Genomic DNA, 23,841 nt, shown 5'->3' on the forward strand with positions numbered 1-23,841 from the left:
TTTTAAAATCTACTTTGTAATATCAATGTTTAAAGATTTATTTATTGATTTGAGAGAGAGGAGTTGCAGAGGGAGTGGGAGAGAGAATCTCCAGCAGATTCCTCGCTGAGTGCGAAGCCTGACACAGGGCTTGATCTCAGAACCCTGGGATCATGACCTGAGCCGAAATCAAGCATCAGACACTCAACTGACTGAGCCACCCAGGCACCCCTGTAATGTCAATATTTAGATCAGAAAGTTTTACTGGTATTTCATCAGCTACAAAATAAAGGTCAAACCTCTAGATTGACATTTATATCTGCCAAGATCTACCTCAGTCTACCTTTCCAGTCTTATCACCTGCCACATCCATGTTTCTTGTTTGGCCTTCAAACCTTTCTTCCAGTAGCTCTCTCTGCAAATCTCTGCCCACAGAAATCCTACCCAGCATTCAATGCTTTCATGCATGTTTGTGGCCTGAATGAAGCCTTCAAAATGCCACTTCCTACAGAAAGGGTTGCTTTTTCAGCTCAGCTGAAAATAATCTCTTCCACTCCTCCACTCCTCAACACATTGTTTCTACCTCTTTATACCACTGATCTCCAAATTTGATGCAGGCTTGTTATCATCTCTGTGTGTCTTGCCCCTTCCTTCTAACTCAAAATGGAAGATATTACCGATCACTTTTGCAAAGTGAGGAAATTTGAGCTCAAAAAAGGTAAAGCTTCATGTCAAGGTCATACCATATCTTCTTTTGGCTGCACCAGGCTGCGCCAGAGCTCCTTTGAGGCAGTGTCTAATTGTCTTTGTATCCTCCATTAGCATGTAGTGGGTCCTCAGCAAATATTTTTGAATGAATAAATATGAGTGACTCTCCTCTGTAGAATAATCCCTTAGAATCTTCAAGGGAGCCACTAAATCATTCTCATGACTTCACTTACAAACTTAGTGATTTTGTTAAAAGGAAAAGCAAAGGATACTGATATTCTCAATTTGATGAGCTTTTGTGCCCCAGTCTCCAAGGAAGGAAAGCTCAGGGAGGCACAGATACTACCATTTCCTGGGCTCCAACAGTAGTCCAGGATATATGTATTATCTCATGTAACTCTGACCACAGTCTGGTGAGGTATGCGTTATGCTCCCATTTGACTGATCGGAGGAAATTGAGGCTCAAGAGGTTTGTTGGCCAAGATAGCTTAGTAATGCATTGAGTAAGGATTTCAAACCCAGGCAGAAATGACTCCAAAGCAAAAACTACACACACCATAGATGAGAGAAGGACCTGAACTGTAAGAAGCAGGCTGGCACAGGGAAGTAATGCATAAAGCAGAATTACAATATATTAATTGGGAGTGACAAATATAATTGTCAAGTGGCCTGTAATTGGTGGGCCAGCATATCCCTCCTTATAGGACAGCCTCCATGAAAAGCCAAGTTACCGTCTGAAAGTGGCTAGGGCAGTTGAAATCTGAGCAAAAGAAACCAGTGAAAAGATGAATCACTGAACCAGCTCCACTTAGAGCAAACCTGCTGGTCAGGGCTCCTGCTTCTTCCCTCTCTCTTTAATTCAGTAAACATTTATTGACCAGCTAGTGTGTACCAAGCTCTGCCCTGGGCTCTGGAAATCCAGCAGTGAAGCTGCTTGCCCAGCAAGGCATGGCCTGGTGAAACAGGCTGGGCTTATTCCTCCCCTCCCCCACACCTTGTATTTTTGGTTCAGTAAAGATCTCCACCTCCTGTTGCCATACTCGCTCGACTCTTGCATCAGCTATGTTGAGGCCACTGATTGGCCAAAGCTTTTTTTATTCTTCAATCACATTCCAGCCCCGAAGATACATCTAGATTGGATTTGAAATGTTTTTGAGGTTTCTTCAGCTTCAGACCCTCTCACAGATTTTAACCCTAATGGGATTCTCATCTGTTCTGTGTTCATTCTTCCTGAATTAATTTTCTGATCCCAAATTCTGGAATCACTTTGCTATAATAACCTTGTACCCTGACCATACCAGGGGCTGTGATTTATACCCCAGCTGTAATTTTCTGAGCTCTTTTTATTGTTTTCACTGCCCTCCCCCCCATCTCAGAATATAATTCCTGCCTTGGGGGAGCTTTCAGGAAAGATACCTGACTCCAACTGGTTTGATAAATCAGACCCACCCTCCATGGCTCATTCACACATTTGTACATTTAATTACTCATTACGCAGGCATTGTGCTAGGTGCTAGGAAGATCCTTCTGGCTGACAGGTCCCTGCTGTCAAGCCTTACAACCAAAATTTAAATTGTCCCTTGGAGTTGTGCATTAAGGGGTAGGACGGCCACAGACTCTAGGAAACATAGCCAACTGTCTCCTAAGACCACTGCCCAGGAGTCAGGCACCTAGGGTGCTAGATTTTAGCTATGCAACCTAAAGTGATTTTTTTTCTTTTTTTCTTTTCTTTTTTTTTTTTTTAGCTTTTAGAATTTGTTTCCTCATCTGTAAAACAAAGGAACTGAAATGAGCTCCAACCCTTCAGAGCCACTGTAGAGAGGACTCGTGCTGGGCAATGCGTGTAATTCAGTTTCGTCAATTGTATACTGCGGACAGAAACGATCAGGTTTCAAAAGCCTCACCCCTCTTAATAAAATACAAAAACTGACCAGCTGGGTGCTTTGGTATAATTCACTAAGAATTTCAGTTTGGTTTTGTTGGCTGAGTGAGCCCTGGGCGCCCCCTGCAGGCAACACTCTGCTATAGTTCAGAACGGACTGGGCAAACGGATGGCTTGAAGACCGTCCCAAAACCATTTTGAGTTTATAGGATTGTCAGGTCCCATGTCACCGCCTAAAGGTCCTGAAAAGAGTCCAGGCAACAGCTAAATAAATTCGTGTGGTTGCTGAGGATTCCTTTGATGCCAGCAGGGACCAGACTCCCAAAAGACCTCCCAGCCTGAATGTACTTCCCGTTGTTCTGGCTTACTCTTTCATCTTACAGGCAGGAAGCTTGAGGGCCCCCAGAAAGTTGGTCACAGGGCAGAGACTAGAACCTTTGTCCAAGCCCCCACTGCAGGGTCACTTGCACCATTATAGGCTGCCCTGGGAGCCTCACATTTCCAGAAAAAAACAAAACAAAACAAAATTGATTTTGCTCTTCTGTTCTCTCCCTCTTTCCCTCTCTCCTCCACTCCTAGAAACCCTACACTTCCCATTTTCAGACAGTCGCCCTGAGGTCTGTCCTTGGAGTAATGTCTCTGGCCCTTGTCACCATCCTGTCCCATCTCTCCCTACTGAAAGACTTCTCTACCCACTCCCCCCAGAAAATAAGTTGGACTTGGAATCAGGATATCGGAATTGAAGTTTCAGTTCTAACCCTTTCTAGCTGTGTGAACCTAGGCAAGTCACTTCACTTCTCTCAAACTGTTTCCTGCTGTGTAAAATGGGGCAATCAAGTTTACTTCCACAGGGGCTGTTGTGAGGATGCGAGCTAATGCATACAAATTCCTTAACAAGGCTTGATGCAGATTAAGTGCTCAATAAACTGTAATTACTAGTATTTATATGTTACTGTTCTTACTTTAAAATATCTGACTCAATGACTGACAGATAGTGGGTGCTCAAGAAAGGTGATTTAACCATTAATATTTTAAAACTTTGGAGCACAGAGCCTGGCATTTAGCAGGAAATGCATTAACGGTGGTTAGTATCATTGCTTTTTTGACCCAAAGGCACCATGTACTGTTACAGTCCTGTCTCTTCCTAGAGAAAGCTACAGCACTTCTTTTCGCTCGGCAACAGGCTCCTCTTACGTAAACCGCGGCAGCCAATGAGCAGGAAGATGGGCGGGGTTATATGGCAGCCAATAGCAGCCCGCAGCGGCGCGCAGGCTAGGCGCAGGCAGGTTTCTTGGCTCGTTAAGGAAACTAAGCCCCGAGGCTGTTTGCGGGGCGGGGAGTATCTTCAAATCTTCTGACTCTGCCTATCAACCGAGCTGTGATTGGTGCAGACCGTGCCTGCCTGCCCCTCCCTCCGTCCGGCCCCCGCTTCGTGGAAGGGGGCCGGGACTACTCCGTCTGTTTACACTTCTTTTTTTCTCTTTCCTTTTCTTCTTTTTAATGAGGGTTTGGTTTTAGTTTACGTGTTTCCCCTCCAAATTATAAGTGACATGTTATTGCAGAAAATTTAGAAAATACAGAAAAGTATAAAGGTAAAAAAGAAATAACACGAAATGATATCTTTCCCTTTTCGATTTTTAAATGTTTTTTAGGCTTTCTGCCTCAAGCTGGTATTACTCCTGTTGGTTGTTCTATCGTGGTAAAAGCATAAAACTGGAAGCGATCAAAATACCCATCAAAGGGGATTGGTTAAGGTAAGATACTTTCGCCCACACAATGGTACATCTTGCAAAGAAACAGAAGGAAGTAGCTATGTGAAATGAAAAGGTGTGCAGGATTTAATGTTAAAACAAAAAACAAGCTGCACAATGATATATATAGAATATATATAGAATAATCTCATGGACTGTCTGTAAAGATATACAGTTGGCAACAAACTTAGTATCCAGTTACCTCTGGGGAGGAGGGCCAATAGAGAAATTATACGATTCTTCATACACTTTAAAAATTTTTTTATTTTTTTAAGTTTTTAAAATTTATTTATTGAGAGAGATAATGATAGAGAGCATGAAAGGGTGGAGAATCAGACTCCCTGCGGAGTGGGGAGCCCGATGTGGGGCTGTGGGGCTGGAGCCCGATGTGGGGCTCCATTCGGGGCCTCGAGGATCACGACCTGAGCCGAAGGCAGTCGCTTAAACAACTGAGCCACCCAGGCGCCGTTTAATGACACGATGTATTCTGTCTGTAACTTAAAAAAAATTCCTTGGTTGATTGGAGAGCGGGAGCAGGAGGGATAGAGGGAGAGGGAGAGGAAGAGAATCTTTTTTTTTTTTTTTAAAGATTTTATTTATTTATTTGACAGAGAGAGAGACACAGCAAGAGAGGGAACACAAGCAGGGGGAGCGGGAGAGGGAGAAGCAGGCTTCCCGCTGAGCAGGGAGCCCGATGCGGGGCTGGATCCCAGGACCCTGGGATCATGACCTGAGTGGAAGGTAGACGCTTAACGACTGAGCCACCCAGGCGCCCCTGAATCTTTTTTTTTTTTAAATAGGTTTTATTTATTTATTTGACACACAGAGAAACACAGCAAGAGAAGGAACACAAGCAGGGGGAGTGGGAGAGGGAGAAGCAGGCTTCCCATTGAGCAGGGAGCCCGATGCGGGGCTGGATCCCAGGACCCTGGGATCATGACCTGAGTGGAAGGTAGACGCTTAACGACTGAGCCACCCAGGCGCCCCTGAATCTTTTTTTTTTTTTTAATAGGTTTTATTTATTTATTTGACACAGAGAGAAACACAGCAAGAGAAGGAACACAAGCAGGGGGAGTGGGAGAGGGAGAAGCAGGCTTCCCATTGAGCAGGGAGCCCGATGCGGGGCTGGATCCCAGGACCCTGGGATCATGACCTGAGTGGAAGGTAGACGCTTAACGACTGAGCCACCCAGGCGCCCCTGAATCTTTTTTTTTTTAAAATAGGTTTTATTTATTTATTTGACACAGAGAGAAACACAGCAAGAGAAGGAACACAAGCAGGGGGAGTGGGAGAGGGAGAAGCAGGCTTCCCGCTGAGCAGGGAGCCCGATGCGGGGCTCCATCCCAGGACCCTGGGATCATGACAGAAGTCAAAGGCAGACGGTTAATGACTGAGCCACCCAGGCGCCCCAAAGAGAGAGAATCTTAAGCAGACTCCCAAGTAGGCTCCCAGACCAGTGTGGAGCCCCCACTCGGGGATCTCTCTCACAACCCTGAGATCATGACCTGAGCTGAAATCAGGAGTTGGACCTTAACTGAGCCACCCAGGCGTCCCGCCCCCCCAAAAAATTGCTTTAAAGAGAGAGGGAGAAAACATCCTAAAAAAGAAAAAGAAAAAATCCTAGTCCCACTACCAAGAGAGAACCAATGATAACATATTGGTTTTTTATTCTTTGCATATGTTTATTATATATTATATATTGCTATTATATGTATATTCTGCCTTTAACATGCTTATATTTGTAGTATATAAATTATAGTTGTGTAGCTTGCTTTTTCCACTTACTACATTTCATGATACTTTTCATAATATTAACTATTCCTTAAACATAATTTTAAAAAAGATTTTATTTATATACTTGACAGAGAGAGAGAGCAGGGGAGCTGCAGAGGGAGAGGGAGAAGCAGGCTCCCCACTGAGCAGGGAGCCCAATGCCGGGCTCTATCCCAGCATCCTGGGATCATTACCTGAGTCGAGGGCAGACGCTCAACCTGATAAGGAAAATCTGTGTTCTAAGGTGGCCGACCAAGCCAGCAAGGGAATCCTAGTCCCGCTGTCCTGGGCTTTCCCTCCTGCCCCACCTGCTAAGGGTGCGAAAGTACCAAGTAGGCGGAAGTAGAAGTGTATAAATTACCCCCTTTGTTTGTGCTTGGGGCAGACCTTTGGAGATCACTCTCCTCTGCGTCCGCCAGCATTAAATAAACCCCCTGACTTCCAAGATCTCCGAGTGCCATTCGGTTCTTCTGTTGGATGATCCAGTCCAGGTTCTGTAACAAACCGACTGAGCCACCCAAGCACCCCTTCTTAAATGTAATTTTTAATGACTTTTTTTTGAGAGAGAGAGAGAGAGAGAGAGCAAGAGCGCTAACAGGGTGGGGAGGGTAGGAGCAGAGGGAAAAGGAGAGAGAGAATCTCATGGAGCCTGATGTGGGGCTCAGTCCCACAACCCTGAGATTGAGGCCTGGGCTGAAACCAAGAGTCTGTCACTCAAACAACTGAGCCACCCAGGTGCCTCTTTAATGAATTTTTTAAAGAGTAAACTCTATCTGCAAGTGGGGTTTGAACTCATGACCCCAAGATCAAGAGTTGCATGCTCTACCAACTGAGCCAGCCTGGCACCCCAAACATAATTTTTTAAAAGATTTTATTTATTTGAGAGAGAGAGAGTGAGTGAGAGAGAGAGAGCATTCACACAAGTGGGGAGGGGCAGAAGGGGAAGGAGAAAGAAATTGAAGCTGACTCCGCACTGAGCAGGGACTGTGAGATCATGACCTGAGATGAAACCAGGAGTTGGACACCCAACCGACTGAGCCACCCAGGTGCCCCCAAACATAATTTTTAATGGTTGCAGAATGCTTATATGTGATATAATTCATTCCTTGATCCCTACTGCTGGAAATTTAGGGTTTTCCTCCCAATTTTTCACTACAATACATCAAGATGAGATAAAACTCTAGCATACAGAGTACTGTATTTTATCCCTGATTCATTCTTTTTTTTTTTTTAAAAGACTTTATTTATTTATTTGACAGAGAGAGACACAGTGAGAGAGGGAACACAAACAAGAGGAGTGGGAGAGGGAGAAGCAGGCCTCCGGCGGAGCTAGGAGCCCAATGCAGGGCTGGATCCCAGGACCCTGGGATCATGACCTGAGCCGAAGGCAGACACTTAATGACTGAGCCACCCAGGCACCCCTATTCCTGATTGATTCTTTAGGTTAAATTTCTAGAAGAAAATTCATGAGTTGAAGGTTATGAGCAAATATATTTAAGACTCTTGATGCTAATTGTAAAAACTTTAAGAAGTTTATTTATTTATTTATTTATTTATATTTATTTTTTAAAGATTTTATTTATTTATTTGAGACAGAGAGAATGAGAGAGACAGAGAGCACATGAGAGGGGGGAGGGTCAGAGGGAGAAGCAGGCTCCCTGTGGAGCAGGGAGCCCGATGCGGGACTCTATCCCGGGACTCCAGGATCATGACCTGAGCCGAAGGCAGTCGCTTAACCAACTGAGCCACCCAGGCGCCCCTAAGAAGTTTATTTTTGAACATTATTGATGCTTGTCTTAGTCAGCTAAGGCTGCCATAACAAAATTCCATAGACAGGGTAGCCTAAACAACAGATATTTATTTTGTCACCGTTCTGGAGCCTGGAAGTCTGAGATTAGGGTGCCAGCATGGTTGAGTTCTGGTGAGAGCTCTCTTGCTGGCTTGCAGATGGTCACCTTTTTGCTGTGTCTTTCCATGGCCAAGAACTAGCAAGTAAGCTCTCTGGAGTCTTTTCTTATAAGGGCACCAGTCCCATCATGAGGGCCCCACCCTCACATCTTCATCTAAACCTAATTACTTTCCAAAGGACCCAATTCCAAATACCATTACATTGGGGGTTAGGGCTTCAACACACAAATTTTGAGGGGATTTCAGTCCATAGCAATGTCTCTGATGGACTTAGTGCTGTGATTCAGGCAGGAGTACCGAGCCTATGATTCAGGCAGGAGTACAGAGCCTATGATTCAGGCAGGAGTACAGAGCCGAACACTGCCAGGATCAAACAGGTGAGGAAGACAGAAATAAATATAAATAGCTCAGATAAGCAAAGAACCCTGAAAATAGTCTGACCAAGTCACTCCTAGACAAAACTCTTCATGGCTCTCATTGTCCAGGTTGTGTTTGGACATACAGTGGGTCATATTTGGTCTGCTGAAATATATTGTTCGGTCCTCTGGGTTTAACAAAAAATTGAATAAGTTGCTAAGCTTTAAAAATTGGGAGATTTTTGTAAAATCCCCCAATTGTGAATTATCTTAGAAAACAAGTAAGATAGGTTACTGAGCCTGCGTTCCTGGTGCCATCATTAGGACTGGGTAGCTGGCTTGTCTCCAATTCTCAGTTCCCATAACAGTAACACATAGACCACTTGACTCATTTACATACTAGCTTGCTCTCTGTAGGAACCTGACTTTGAAACCTCTGGACAGGGTCAAGATTCCTTAACATGGCATTCAAAGCCCTATGATGGTTCTGTGCCTTCCCTTTCACTTTTACTTGCTTCTATTCACTCTTGCTCAAACACACCCTTGCTCAAGGTCAAAGTGTAAGATAGTGGCAGAGTGGGAATTAGAATCAAGGTTTCTCAACTCACCATCTCTTTTAACTACCTCATTTGGTTCTTCATTCATTAACTTGAGGTGTTTGGTTTGTTGGTTTTTTTTATAAGACTAGGTCAAAGTGAGCCAGTTGGCATAAAACCAAATGGAATGTAAAACAACAACAACAACAAACACAAATGGAATGGAATGTTCAGAGGTGGAAATTTTGCTACCAGATGGGCAACATCACCAGCGTCTCACTCCCCCTGCTCACTCTGCTCCAGCTAGATCGGCTACTTTGCTTTGACCATGTGAAGCCACTCTTGTCTCAAAGCCTTTGCCTTTGCTATTAAACTTCAGCTTGAAATGCTTTGTATCTTCATAGCTTATGTTATTATACTCTTTTCTTCATAAATTTTACTATTTATTTTTTAAAGTAGTCTCTATTCCCAACAAGGGGCTAACTCATCATCACAAGATCAAGAGTTGCATGATCTTCCACCTGAGCCAGCCAGGTGCCCCTGTTATTATATTCTTTAGTCCCGTATCTTATCAGGACACTCCAAAAGGTGACAACTTTATCTGATCACACTAGATAAAATAGTTCAATTTCAGCCATTTTATATCTCCTTACCCTGCTTTATTTTTCTTCCACCTAACATACAAACTTGTTTAATTTTTGCCTTTCTCATATTATGGAAACTCCAGGAAGGCAGGACTTTGGTTTTCTGTTGTATTCCGGCACCTAGCACAGTGCCTGGAACATAAGAGGCATTCAATAACTGTTTGTTTTAATAAATTAATGAATAAATAAACGAATTATACACTCCTAGAAGAATCCTACTATTTCACAGACCAGGTGATTTTCAATTCATTGCATCTTTCACCCACGAGCTAAGTAATCTTCGTTTTTAGGACTCCGATACCAAGAAAAGTATTTATTTATTGGCTGGTTACTCCTAATGTCACTGGACAATGTGGGGAGAGAAAAGGATGAGCATGGGGATGCAAATTAACACATTCCCTGGTATGTGGTGTGTAGCTGTTGAGCTTGCAAATGCTTTTCTCTCCATACCTGTTGATAAGGACCACCAGAAATAGTTTGCTTTCAGCTGGTGTGGTGGCTAATTTTTATGTATTGATTTGACTGGACAACAGGGTACCCAGATATTTGGCTAAACGTTATTTCTAGGTGAGGCTATGAGGGTGTTTCCAGATGAGATTAGCATTTACTCAATACACTGAGTCAAGCAGATTGCCCTCCCCCATATGAATGGGCACCATCTAATCCACGGAGGTCCCAAATAAAACAAAAAGGCAGAGAAAGGGAGACATAGGTCTTCTGCACTTGGACTAAAACTTACACTATTGGTTTTCTTGACTCTGAGGCCTTTTTTTTTTTTTTTAAGATTTTATTTATTCATTTGAGACACAAAGATACAGAGAGAGAGAGCATGAGCAGGGGGAGAGGCAGAAGCAGGCTCCCCGCTGAGCCAGGAGCCCGATGCGGGGCTCGATCCCAGGGCCCTGGGATCAAGACCTGAGCCAAAGGCAGATGCTCAACCATCTGAGCCACCCAGATGCCCCGATTCTCAGGCCTTTGACCTCAGACTAATACTACATCACTAGCTTTTCTGGGTCTCCAGTTTGCAAATGGCAGATCATGGGACTTCTCAGCCTCCATAATCGCTGAGCCAATTCTGTATAGCCTATACATGTTATTGGTTCTGTTTCGCTGGAGAACCTTGACTACTACCTATAGCTGGTGAGTCCAGCAATAGACTGTCACTGTTCTGCCTCAGGAATGTATCAATTCTCCAACTCTATGTCAAAATTTGGTTCAAGGGAAATTGATCACTGTCTTAGTCCATTCAGGTTGCTATAACAAAGTACCATAGACCGGGTGGTTTACAAACAATAGAAATTTATTTCTCACAGTTCTGGGGGCTAGAAGTCCAAGATCAGACAGACAGCATGATTAGGTTCTGGTAAGATCCCTTTTCCAGGTTGCTGACTGCTGGACTTTTCATAGTATCCTCACATGGCAGAAAGAGAGTGAGAGCTCTCTGGGGTCACTTTTTTTTTTTTTTTAAAGATTTTATTTATTTGCGAGAGAGAGAATGAGAGACAGCATGAGAGGGAGGAGGGTCAGAGGGAGAAGCAGACTCCCTGCTGAGCAGGGAGCCCGATGCGGGACTCGATCCCGGGACTCCGGGATCATGACCTGAGCCGAAGGCAGTCGCTTAACCAACTGAGCCACCCAGGCGCCCCTGGGGTCACTTTTATAAGGGCACTAATCCCATTCATGAGGGCTACATCCTCATGACGTAATCACTTTCCAAAGGCCCCACCTTGTAATACCATCACATTAGGGGTTGTAATTTCAACATACGAATTTTAAGGGGCACAAACATTCAGGCCATTATGATCATGTTTCCCTTCCACAAGATATCACACTGGTCCATTACATTGATGACATCATGCTAATGAGACCTAGTGAGCAAGAAGTAGCAACTGCTCTAGACTTATTTGTAAGACATCTGTGTGTCAGAGGGTGGGGAATAAATATGGAAAAAATTCAAGGGCCTTTTACCTTTGTGAAATTTCCAGGGATCCAGTGATGTGGGGCATGCTGTGATATCCCTTCTAAAATGAAGGATAAATTGTTTTATCTGTCCCCTTCTACAATTAAAAGAGAGGCATAACACTTAGTAGGACTTTTTGGAGTTTGGAGGCAATGCTCTTCATTTGAGTGTATTATTCTAACCTGTTTACTGAAAAACCTGAAAAGCTGCTAGTTATGGGTGCGGATCAGAGCAAGAGAGAAGTCCAGACTCTGGTACAGGCTGCCCTGCAATTTGGGTCATACAATCCAGCAGATTCAATGGTGCCTAAAGTGTCAGTGATGTATGGGGAGGCTGTTTGGAATCTTTGGCAGGCCCATATAAGTGAATTGCAGCCTAGGCCCTTGGGATTTTGGAGCAAAACTCTACTATCCTCTGCTGACAACTTCTCTCTTTTTGAGAAATAGCTCTTGGCCTGCTACTGGGCCTTAGTAGAAACTGAATGCTTAACCCTGGACCAACCAAATTACCATGATATCTGAGGTGCCCATTTGAACGGGGTGTTTTCTGACTCACCAAGGTATAAAGTTGGGCATACACAGCAGCACTTTATCATCAAATGGAAGTGGCACATATATATGATTGGGCCTGAGCAGACCCAGAAGGTACAAGGTAGCTACGTGAAGTACCCCAAATGTCCATGTTCCACTCCTGTTACACTACTTTCTCTTTCCCAGCCTACATCTGTGGCTTCACGTGGAATTCCCTGTAATCAGTTTGCAGAGAAAGAAACGACTCAGGCCGGGCTTGTAAACGGTTCTGTGCAGTATGCAACCAGCACCTGAAAGTAGACAGCTGTAGTAGACAGCTGTAGTAGACAGCGTAGTAGACAGCTGAAGTAGACAGCGTAGTAGACAGCGTAGTAGACAGCTGTAGTAGACAGCGTAGTAGACAGCTGTAGTAGACAGCGTAGTAGACAGCTGTAGTAGACAGCTGAAGTAGACAGCGTAGTAGACAGCTGTAGTAGACAGCTGAAGTAGACAGCGTAGTAGACAGCTGTAGTAGACAGCGTAGTAGACAGCGTAGTAGACAGCTGTAGTAGACACCGTAGTAGACAGCTGTAGTAGACAGCGTAGTAGACAGCTGTAGTAGACAGCTGTAGTAGACAGCTGTAGTAGACAGCGTAGTAGACAGCTGTAGTAGACAGCGTAGTAGACAGCATAGTAGACAGCTGTAGTAGACAGCGTAGTAGACAGCTGTAGTAGACAGCTGTAGTAGACAGCTGTAACCGCTTTCTTGGACATCGTGAAGGTCAGCAGTGAAGGAAAATCCTCCCAGTGGGCAGAATGCAAGTATTGCTCCTGGTTGAGCACTTTTTTTGGAGAAGAAATACGGCTAGACATACAATTATATACTGCTTCATGGGCTATGGCCAATGGTTTGGCTGGATATAAGAGACTTGGAAGGAATATGAAAATTGACAAGAGAATTTGGGGAAGAGGTATGTAGATAGACCTCTCTAAATGGGCAAAAAATGTGAAGATATTTGTGTCATATATGAATGCTCACCAAAGAGTGACCTCAGCAAAGGAAATGTTAATAATTAAGTGGACAGGATGACCTATTATGTGGATACCAGTCAACCTTTTTCTCCAGCCACTCCTGTCATCACCTAATGGGCTCATCCACAAAGTGGCCATGGTAGCAAGGAGGTTATGCCTGGTCTCAGCAATATGGACTTCCACTCACCAAGGCCATCCTGGCTATAGCTACTGCTGAGTGCCAAATCTGCCAGGAGTAATGACCAACAAGACCTCCTGATATGGGGGTGCCTGGGTGGCTCAGTCGTTAAGCGTCTGCCTTCGGCTCAGATCATGATCCCAGGTCCTGGGATCAAGCCCCACATCGGGCTCCCTGCTCCTTGGGAAGCCTGCTTCTCCCTCTCCCACTCCCCCTGCTTGTGTTCCCTCTCTCGCTGTGTCACTCTCTGTCAAATAAATAAATAAATCTTTAAAAAAAAATTAAATAAAATTAAAAAAAAGACCTCCTGATATGACACCATTCCCCGGAGTGATTACCTACTGATGGTAGGTTGGTTACATTGGTTGGTTACATTGGACCACTTCTATCATGGAAGGAGCAGTGTTTGGTTCTCACTGGAATAGACACCCTGGATAACAAAGTTATCTTCCTTACATGCAATGCTTTTGCCAAAACCATCATCCATGGGCTTACAGAATGTGTTATGTACCATTATAATATTCCACACAGCGTTGCTCTGGCCAAGGAGCTCACTTGACAGCAAATGAAGTGTAGCGATGGGCCCATGCTTATGGAGTTCACTGGTTTTACCATGTTCCCTACCATCCTGGAGCGGTTGGCTTGATATGACAGTGGAATGGCCTTTTGAAGACTCAGTGCTAGCTGGTTGGCAATACCTTGCAGGGCTGGGGCAAGGTTCTTCCAAAAGCTGTATATGCTCTGGGTCAGCATCCCGTATATGGTGATGCTTCTCCCATAGCTAGGATTCACAGGTCTAGGAATCAAGGGGTGCAAATGGGAATGACACCACTCACTATATTACCCCTAGTGCCCCACTAGCAAAATTTTGCTTCTTATTCCTGTGAACTTATGCTCTGTTGGCCTAGAGGTCTTATTTCCAAACAATGGTTCCATTGAAGTGGAAGGTAGGACTGCTGCCTGGCCATTTTTGACTCCTTATGCCTCTGAATCAATAGGCAAAGTGAGTTACTGTGCTGGCTAGGGGGACTGACTACCAAGGAGAAATTGGACTACTACTCCACAGTGGAAGTAAGGAAGAGTATGTCTAAAACACAGGAGACCCTGGGGCGCCTGGGTGGCTCAGTCGTTAAGCATCTGCCTGCGGCTCAGGTCATGATCTCAGGGTCCTGGGATTGAGCCCCGCATTGGGCTCCCTGCTCGGCGGGAAGCCTGCTTCTCCCTCTCCACTCCCCATGCTTGTGTTCCCTCTCTCGCTGTGTCTCTCTTTGTCAAATAAATAAAATCTTAAAAAAAAACCCACCAAAAACACAGGAGACCCTTAGAGCATCTCTTAGTATTATCATGCCCTGTGTTAAGGTTAATGGAAAATTGCAGCTCAATCCTGGCGGGACTACTAATGGCCCAGACCCTTTAGGAATGAAGGTTTGGGTCAACCTACCATGTAAAGAACCATACCAGCTGAGGTGCTTGCAGGCTTCCCTTTGAAGGCAAAAGGAATACAGAATGAGTAGTGGGGGGCACCTGGGTGGCTCAGTCAGTTAAGCATCTGCCTTTGGCTCAGGTCATGGTCCCAGGGTCCTGAGATCGAGCCCCTCATCAGGTTCCTGACTCGGCGGGGAGCCTGCTTCTCTTGCTCCACCTGCTTGTAGCTCACTCTCTCTCTTTCTGTCAAACGAATAAATAAAATCTTAAAAAAAAAAAAAAAAGAATGAGTAGGGGAAGAAGGTAGTTAAAAATACCAGCTACAAGAGTGCCTTGGGGGGCTCAGGCAGTTAAGCATCTGACTCTTGATCTCAGCCAATGTCTTGATCTTAGAGTCATGAGTTAGAGCCCTGCATTGGGCTCCATGCTGGGCTTGGAGCCTACTTAAAAAAAAAATACCAGGTACAACCATGATCAGTTACAGAACTGAGGACTATAAATGGTATGAGTATTTCCTTCTTATTTTGTATATTTATGTATATTTGGAATATATATACAGATACACACACAAACACATATTTATATATATGTAGCAAATATCTATATATGTAGCAAACTCTCTCTCTCTCTCTATATATATATATACTCTTCTGCAACTTCCAGACAGCACAGAGGATGGGTCTGCAGACAGATCTTATGCCCAGAATATATAAAGAATTCTTAAAACTCAACAACCAGGGGTGCCTGGGTAGCTCAGTTGGTTAAGCATCTGACTTAGGCTCAGGTCATGATCTCAGGGTCTTGGGATCAAGCCCCATGTTGAGCCCCACCTTGGGCTTTGTGCTCAGTGGGGAGTTTGCTTGTCCCTCTTCCTCTCCCTCTGCTTCTCTCTTCTACTCGTGACCTCTCTCTGTCAAATATAAAAAAAATCTTAAAAAAACCCCCAACAACTCAACAATCAAAAGACAATTCAAGGGGCGCCTGGGTGGCCCAGTCGTTGGGCGTCTGCCTTCGGCTCAGGTCATGATCCTAGGGTCCTGGGATCGAGTCCCACATCGGGCTCCCTGCTCGGCGGGAAGCCTGCTTCTCCCTCTTCCACTCCCCCTGCTTGTGTTCCTGCTCTTGCTATCTCTCTCTCTCTGTCAAATAAATAAATAAAATCTTAAAAAAAAAAAAGACAATTCAAAATACGTAAAGGACTTGAATAGACATCTTTTAAAAAATATTTTATTTATTTATTTGTTTGTTTATTTATTTATTTATTCATTAGAGAGAGAGCACATGCATGGGGGGAGGGGCAGAGGGAGAGGGAGAGACCATCTCAAGCAGACTCCCTGCAGAGTGCAGAGCCCCATGTGGGGCTCAATCTCATGACCCTGAGATCATGACCTGAGCTAAAACCAAGAGTTGGACACTTAACTGACTGAGCCACCCAGGCGCCCCTCCCTTCTCCCTCTCCCACTCCCCCTGCTTGTGTTCCCTCTCTCGCTCTGTCTCTGTCAAATAAAGAAATAAAGTCTTTAAAAAAAAAAAAGGTGACTTTCAGAGTAGATGCCACCCCTAAACTAGAGTACACTGCTTGATGAGCAGGGTGTGGGCTGAATTTTAGTCCTCCCTGGCCCCTTTAGTTAGGTGTCCTTATCCAGTGAACAACCTGCCCAACCATATCAACAGATCTGCAGGGATCCTTTATACCAGTGGTTTACAACTCTGGTTACATATTGGAAAAAGGGGGAGCTTTTTGAAAATACCCAAGCTCACACCCCAGTCTCAGAGATTTGGATTTATTGGTCCTGAGGCTTTGGCTTAATTTTAAAACTTTCAGGTATTTTGATGTGCTGCCTGGGTTAGGAATTACAACTTTGGCTTTCTGATGTGAAAATCTCAAACTAGACTCTATTGCAAATGTGTGTTTGCATCATCTAGGCATGCACTGACATACTGATAGGGTCCATGATGCAGACAAAATGCTAATGCCGATGCCAACACCAACCACTGGCACTTCTACATTTACTTCCAGGAGTCTTCACCATTATCCCTCATTCCCAGATGTTCAGGCATGCCCCCAACCTGTCCCACATCTTGAGAGGGAAACTAATAATGGGCAGCTGAACCACTACACTGGGATTGCAACATAGGTTTGTAGGAGCAGGAGCTTTTTTTTTTTTTAAGATTTTTTTTATTTATTTGAGAGACAGAGAGAGAGAGCACACAAGCAGGGGGGAGGGGCAGAGGCAGAAGCAGACTCCCCACTGAGCAGAGAGCCCGATACAGGGCTCAATCCCAGGACCCTGGGATCATGACCTGAGCCGAAGGCAGATGCTTAACCCTGGTGCCCCTGTGGGAGCAGGAGCTTTGAAGGAAAGTTCTTGCTTAGCAGAAACCTGGTTGTGTGACCTTGAGAAACTTCACAATTCCCTGCTTCGGTTACTTTGCTTATAAAATTGGGTGATGGGCATTAAGGAGGGCACGTGATGTGATGAGCACTGGGTGTTATATGCAACTGATAAATTATTGAACACTACATCTGAAACTAAGTATGTACTCTATGTTGGCTAATTGAATTTAAAAAAAACAAAAAAACAAAAAAACTAGGGACCCCCAGGTGACTCAGTTGGTTAAGCGTCTGCCTTTGGCTCAGGTCATGATCTCAGGGTCCCGGGATCGAGTCCCGCATCGGGCTCCATGCTCAGCGGGGAGCCTGCTTCTCCCTCTGCCGCTCCCCCTGCTCGTGGTCTCTCTCTCTCTCCTTCTCTTTCACTCTCTCTCTCAAATAAGTAAATAAAATCTTAAAAAAAAATAAATTAATGGCATGGATCAATTTGCCAGAAATCTCACAAGATTTAATAAGCAAGTAATTATGACATGCTCATAAATTGCTGTGCAATTGTTGAATAGCTTCAATAACTTCACTGTGTAAAATTCCATAGAAATCTTAAAAAAAAAAACAAAAAAAAGCACTCCAATGATTCTGACTCAGATGGTTAGGGCTGCTTCAACAAATCTGCTCTTGCAGTTCTCAGAGCTTCTCTGGTCCCTGCCTTTCCTGAGTTTTGTTTGTTCAGGTTTTCTTGAGATTCGGAGACAATAGCCCCTATTCTTTAAAAAAATCACCCCTTTTCTCCTCCTTAAGCCAGACTGTGCTGGTTGTCTGTTACTTGTAAACAAAAAGGATTTTATTCCAGGGAATGCTATGCTCTTATGTTAATATGTTTTGTACAAGAATAATCTTAACATATCTTTTTATTCTGAAATGGCATTCACATGAAGAACTATATTAGATATATGTATTATTATACCTAATAATCTGCCTTTATAAAAGTGTTCTATGCCCAAGAATGCCAGCAAATGTCATTAGAAACTACTTGTACAGTGGTCCTCAAACTCTAGTGGACATTGGAATCACTTGGGGAAGCTTGTTCAACAGATTTCTGGGTTTAACCCTCAGTTTTAGCTGGTCTGTGATGGGGCCTGAGAACTTACCTTTCTTTCTTTCTTTTTTTTTTTTTAAAGATTTATTTATTTATTTATTTATTTGAGAGAGAGAGAAAGCATGAGGTGGGGAGGGTCAGAGGGAGAAGCAGACTCCTCACCGAGCAAGGAGCCCGATGCGGGACTCGATCCCAGGACTCCAGGATCATGACCTGAGCCGAAGGCAGTCGCTTAACCAACTGAGCCACCCAGGCGCCCGAGAACTTACCTTTCTAACGAGCTCCCAGGTGATGCTGATGCTGCTGGCTTGTGGGCACTTTAAGAACTCCTGCTGTAGGGACGCCTGGGTGGCTCAGTTGGTTAAGCATCTGCCTTCGCTCAGGTCGTGATCCCATGATTAAGTCCTGCATGGGGCTCCTTGCTCAGCAGGAAGCCTGCTTCGCCCTCTGTCTGCTGCTCCCCCTGCTTGGGCTCTCTCTCTCTGACAAATAAATAAAATCTTAAAAAAAAAAAAAAGAACACCTGCTGTAGTACTTTACAAATTTCAAGAAACATCTGGGGTGCTTCTGGGGAATCTTATGACCTGTGCTATGTGTCTGTGGTTACTGGTTCAAATCACATAAATTACCTTAGGATTTTAACAAAGATATATTTAAACAAATATATTTAAGAGATATTTTTAAAATGTATTTTTAAATAATATTTATATCTTGCTTTTATTATGACAGGATAGAAAAATTAACCACAGATATGTCACAACAAGACCATGAGTTACAACTTTCATAAAGTTCAGGTAGTCTTAAATTAAGCTGCTCCCAAAATTATTCATTTTATCTTCCTAAGAATTCGAGCTTACTCTTCAAGTTTCAACTTTTTGCTTGCTTTATTTGATCATTATTAGAGTGACTTTAATTTAAAATAGATCTCAAGAGCAGATGGCACACGCAGGAACATAACTTCTAACAAGGTAATTGTTGATTAGAAGTCATGAGAATACTATCATCACAAACTTAAGGGATTTTGTAAGCCTTTTAGTAGGGGCTGGGGGAGAGGCTCACAAAATGCAAAATGGGATTTAATGCAGATCCACTGTATCCTTGTAGAGCACGCACTAAAGAACAACTGGCAGCCTTGAAGAAACACCATGAAGAGGAAATCACCCATCATATAAAGGAAATTGAACGTCTGCAGATAGAAATTGAGTGGCACAAGAAGAAGATCAAACGTTCAATTTCCTTTATATGATGGGTGATTTCCTCTTCATGGTGTTTCTTCAAGGCTGCCAGTTGTTCTTTAGTGCGTGCTCTACAAGGATACAGTGGATCTGCATTAAATCCCAAATTACTTGTTCAACTAACTTTTCAAACTTTGTACTCTTGTAAAGTTAAAAAAAAAAAGGCATGTGACTTAATGATAATTTTTTGCACTGCATCTTTAAGGTAATCTTATTGCTGGCCACTTGAATCTCAGCATTCACATCTCTGGAGTGTTTATAAACTTTTCACTAGCAGCATCATGGACATGTTTTGGAAACAGACATTTAGTATCTTGTCTGCAGGAGTAGGGTCAATGACTTGTCTGAACTTTTATCATTCAATGGTCCTAAAGGCCTTTTGTAATAGGGTCTCACAACAAAGTACTCACTACAATTCTAGGGCAAATAATCCGTTAAACTGGTGAATTGAAAATGTCTTGTTATTGGCCCAAAATGTCACTTTTTTTTGGCCTGGACGAGTTACACAGTTTGTGTAACAATTTAGTTAAACAAGCCTTACAGTCAAATTTGAATCAAGAACACTCAGCAAAGCAAAATATAATCTAAGGAAATTCTGATTCTCTGTTATTAACAAACTTGGAAGTCTCAACTCCACAATACTGGGCAACTGTAGGTAAAACATTTCTAATTCTAGTTCTTTCAATTTGCACAAGGCTAATTAGAACAAAGATAACTAGCTCATATGAAGAGTTCTCTAATCATTTTTATTTTTTATTTTTTATTTTAGTAAGCTCTATACCCAATATGGGGCTTGAACTTAGGACCCTGAGACGAAGAGTAGCATGTTCTACTGACTGAGTCAGCCAGGTGCCCATCTGCAAAATAGACTGATGGTGCCTTGAATTGTATCCTCTTAAGCAATCATTCCTGTTTTCCAGGCTGCTCTTGATCTTATGTCTTGGATTAGGGTTTATTTTTCAAGCTTTCTCTGAACACCTCTGACTAGTGTCAGATAGAGAAAGGAACCTTTCCTAGTGTCATAGTCCCCCTCCCCCCTATAAATTACATAGCACTTATCACTGTGCTCCATCTTTGAGCTCTCTATTGTAGGTACCCTGATTCCTTTTTTTTTTTTTGTAAGATTTTTATTTATTTGAGAGAGAGAGAGAGACAGCGTGAGAGGGATCACAAGCAGGGGGAGTAGGAGAGGGAAAAGCAGGCCTCTGGTAAAGCAGGAAGCCCGACATGGGACTTGATCCCAGGACCCCAGGACCATGACCCGAGCTGAAGGCAGTTGCTCAACTGAGCCACCCAGGCGCCCGATTCATTGTTTAAAAAAAAGATTTATTTATTTGAGAGAGAGAGAGCAAGAGAGAGTATGCAACGAGTGGGACAGCAGAGAGAGAGGGAGAATCTCAAGCAGACTCTGCCCTGAGCATGGAGCCCGAAGCGGGAGCTCGATCCCACGACTCTGAGATCATGACCTGAGCCCAAATCAAGAGCTGGAAGCTTAACCAACTGAACCACCCAGGTGCCCCTATCTGATTCATTTTAGAAGTCCAGTAGTATGTCCCCCTACCCCTCTCCAGATAGTGGAAGAAGGCATTAGACACAATTCACTGATGACAATTTATTATAATCTGTTGGCAGCACACAGATAGATATTAATAAAACCAGTACTATGCTTCCATAGAAGTGGGCAATGATATGTAGCTATGCTATGGGAAGTGTGTATGTTTAATCATCATCATCATGTTTTAGATGTTTGATCTTCTTCTTGTGCCGCTCAATTTCTTTCTGCAGACGTTCAATTTCCTTTATATGATGAGTGATTTCCTCTTCATGGTGTTTCTTCAAGGCTGCCAGTTGTTCTTTAGTGCGTGCTCTACAAGGATACAGTGGATCTGCATTAAATCCCAATCCTTCACTCCACAGAGATCTCTAAGCATAACCTGCAATACCTAAGGCAAAGAACGGGAGTCCCAATCCCATTGGAGTCTGGCTGGTCATCCTCTACTACCCGCTCAAGCCCCACTAGTGAAAGAATACTCCATCTTGAGATATATCCACCTTAAGGATGACCAAAATGATTCCATTTTCCTGGTGCTAGTGCCTGAAATTCCATTATCTATGAGTTATTCATTTCAGATTTCTCTTTAGAAAACTCCAGAGAGGTGTGACATTAAGTCCCATATACCTTAGGACAGGAACCACCCAGAGATCAGAATCCCTTTTTTCGGGGGGGGGGGGGAAGAGCAAAAGGAGGGAAGGACGGATAAATATCCATGTCCATCTCAATTTATCTAGGGCTTTCTTTGCCTAGGGAAATGCATGGCTCACTGTAAAGGCCAAAATGAAGGGGAAAAAAAGTACTTGCCAGGCCAATTTAGGTGTCAAGAAGGGACATTCAAATGTTGGTTTGGGCACATAGGGGCCTCAGTTTTCCTTAACTGTAAAATGTTGATGTCCAGTTAGATGGTATCTAAGGGCTGTGTTTTGGTTCTCTGGTATGGCAGGTGCCATGGTGATAACTCTTAAGAGTGAGCAATAAAGGGCAGAAGTTAAAAGCTAGACCAAAGGAGGAGAAGCAGAAGCGAGATTAGTTCCACACTGCTCCCCCCTGGGGACAGAAGTCAGTAAATGATAATTTAGGGCTAGGAAAGAGTCCCTGGGTCCAAACTGCTCTGTACTCTTACGTAGGAGAGAAATCTATCCAGCCCAGTCTCTGGGCTGGGCTGGGCTGGGCTGGGCAGTGCAAAAGTCTCCAAGTGGGGGAGGAGGGTTCCAACTAGGAGCTGCTGCCTTGGTTGGAAGCACTCTGGCGGAATTGGAAGACATGTGGGGGTCTGAAAGTGGCTGAGGGTCTGGAGAGCCAGGGACTTCATGTGGAGGAAAAAAGAAAGAGTAGAGGGGTTATGGGTGGTTGAAGGCCGAGGAAATCAGGCTCAGGGGGTCTGCAAGTATTGGGCAGTAGGACCTAGACATCTTGGAAGAACCTGGAAGCCATTTCGCAAGACTGGGGAGAACTCCATGGGTGGGCATGGTCAATGATTCAGAAAGAGTTGAGCCATGGTTTGTGAGTTCTGGAGACCCGCGCGTGGAAATGGCTTGGGTTTGGGACCCCTGAACTGTTCTGCAGGGCACTGTAAGCGCCCTATAGGTGGCGACAGTCAGGACCTCAAGTGTTGGGGGTAATGGGTTCAGGGCCCGCTAGTTCTATCGGGGGATGGGAGCCCCAGGGACCAGGGAGGGAAGGGTAGAGCCATTGGAAGGGTTTTTTTTTTTTTTTTTTCCTTTTAAAGATTTATCCATTCAAGAGAGAGAGTGCGAGCGAGCGAGCGGGGGGGGGGGCGGAGGGAGGAGAGAGAGAATCCCACGCAAACTCCCCTCCCAGCACGGAGCCCGACCCCGGGCTCGATCCCACAACCCGAGATCATGACCGCAGCGGAAACCAAGAGTGGGCTGCTCAACCTACTGAGCCACCCAGGTGCCCGGGCGACTCAGTTTAAGAAGGATCGAAGGGCCCTGACAGATCTGGACTGGACTCGGGGCTCCGTGGACCTCACCGGAAGTATCGTTCCTCTTCAGCTTGCTCTCTCTTTCCGAAGGCCCCACCTGCCTCCCGGATCGAGCCCGCGCCGGAGTCTGACTGCGGAGAGAGGTGAGAACGTCGGTAAAGGTGCGAAGGGGAGATGGAATCCGCGTTTAGGGCTGGGGCTGCGGACACTACCGCCGGCGTACCCGTTCGGAGCTGAAGCCTCGGGCTTCTAGGGCCCTAACGCCCCGCACGCCCAGCCGCACCCGAGCGGCCAACGTGGTGACAGCCATTGTTGTTGTAGCAGGACTTCTCCAGTCACCTCTCTGCGGGCGCTAATGACTTTGGGAGCCAGGCAGCCAATCTTTTCGATGGAGAGGCGGGATGAACCGAGGAGTAGCGAATTATGAAGTGGAGGAGGCGGGGTTCCTGCAGTTCACAGCGAATCCTGAGCGAGAGGCGGGCCTATTCTTAGCCAATCCCTAGCAAGGTCTTTGGGGCCAAAGGCCTGGAGAATAACAACGGAGGAGGAACGCTGTCTGAAGTCCGAATCCGGGCCCTTGGACTCATTAGAGTGAGGCGCGGCATCCACCCCATCCCACGATTCCAATCCTGAAGTTGTTAAAACACTCAGAGGAAGCCTTCCCTTTCCTGGACGTAGCATCGATAAGATGGCTAATGTAGGGGTTGGGGGGCTATGTCAAGAATGCTCCGACTTAGGGTTCTGGGGAAAATTTTTTATATGTGTATGTGTATGTAGTCTCTTAAGAGGTGCCAGCGTTCTTCTGTTGCATTGACATGTCACTCAAGTCACACCTTAAAAGTCATCTTCTCGGAAACTTTCCCCAACCTCCTTAGTCATTCTAATATGGCTACATTTTGTTCTTTCTCGCTCTCTCTTTGTGCTTTTCACCATTTGAAGTTATCAGGGCTTTGGTCAAGTAGGCACTGAATTAATATTTGTAAAATGCATTAATATGTAATTGAACAGGCTTGATAACTGGACTTTTGGCAATG

General features: G+C 44.5%; 1 protein-coding gene across 1 annotated transcript; it reads right to left on the minus strand.

Moving 5' to 3' along the window:
- Positions 1–20,904: 20,904 nt before the first annotated feature.
- Positions 20,905–23,190, minus strand: ATP5IF1 (ATP synthase inhibitory factor subunit 1). The gene is made up of 3 exons (XM_045898311.2): positions 23,031–23,190; positions 22,856–22,938; positions 20,905–21,174 (listed from the first exon to the last, which is right to left on the minus strand). The coding sequence occupies exons 1-3, from the start codon at positions 23,115–23,117 to the stop codon at positions 21,027–21,029; spliced, it is 318 nt and encodes a 105-aa protein (XP_045754267.1). The 5' UTR covers positions 23,118–23,190; the 3' UTR covers positions 20,905–21,026.
- Between the last annotated feature and the right edge of the window lie 651 nt (positions 23,191–23,841).

The sequence above is a fragment of the Mirounga angustirostris genome, unplaced genomic scaffold (genome assembly GCF_029215605.1).
Source record: "Mirounga angustirostris isolate CCGP_5_RB_7025 unplaced genomic scaffold, mMirAng1.0.hap1 SCAF_4, whole genome shotgun sequence".
NCBI lineage: Eukaryota > Metazoa > Chordata > Mammalia > Carnivora > Phocidae > Mirounga > Mirounga angustirostris.

What these genes read in the sequence shown, in the direction of transcription:
- ATP5IF1 (XM_045898311.2), bottom strand. Translation starts at nt 23,117, where the DNA reads ATGGCTGTCACCACGTTGGCCGCTCGGGTGCGGCTGGGCGTGCGGGGC. An exon ending in GAGGCTTCAGCTCCGAACGG is followed by an intron (nt 22,939 to 23,030) that starts GTACGCCGGCGG and finishes CTCTCTCCGCAG; the next exon opens with TCAGACTCCGGCGCGGGCTC. An exon ending in GAAGAGGAACGATACTTCCG is followed by an intron (nt 21,175 to 22,855) that starts GTGAGGTCCACG and finishes GTATCCTTGTAG; the next exon opens with AGCACGCACTAAAGAACAAC.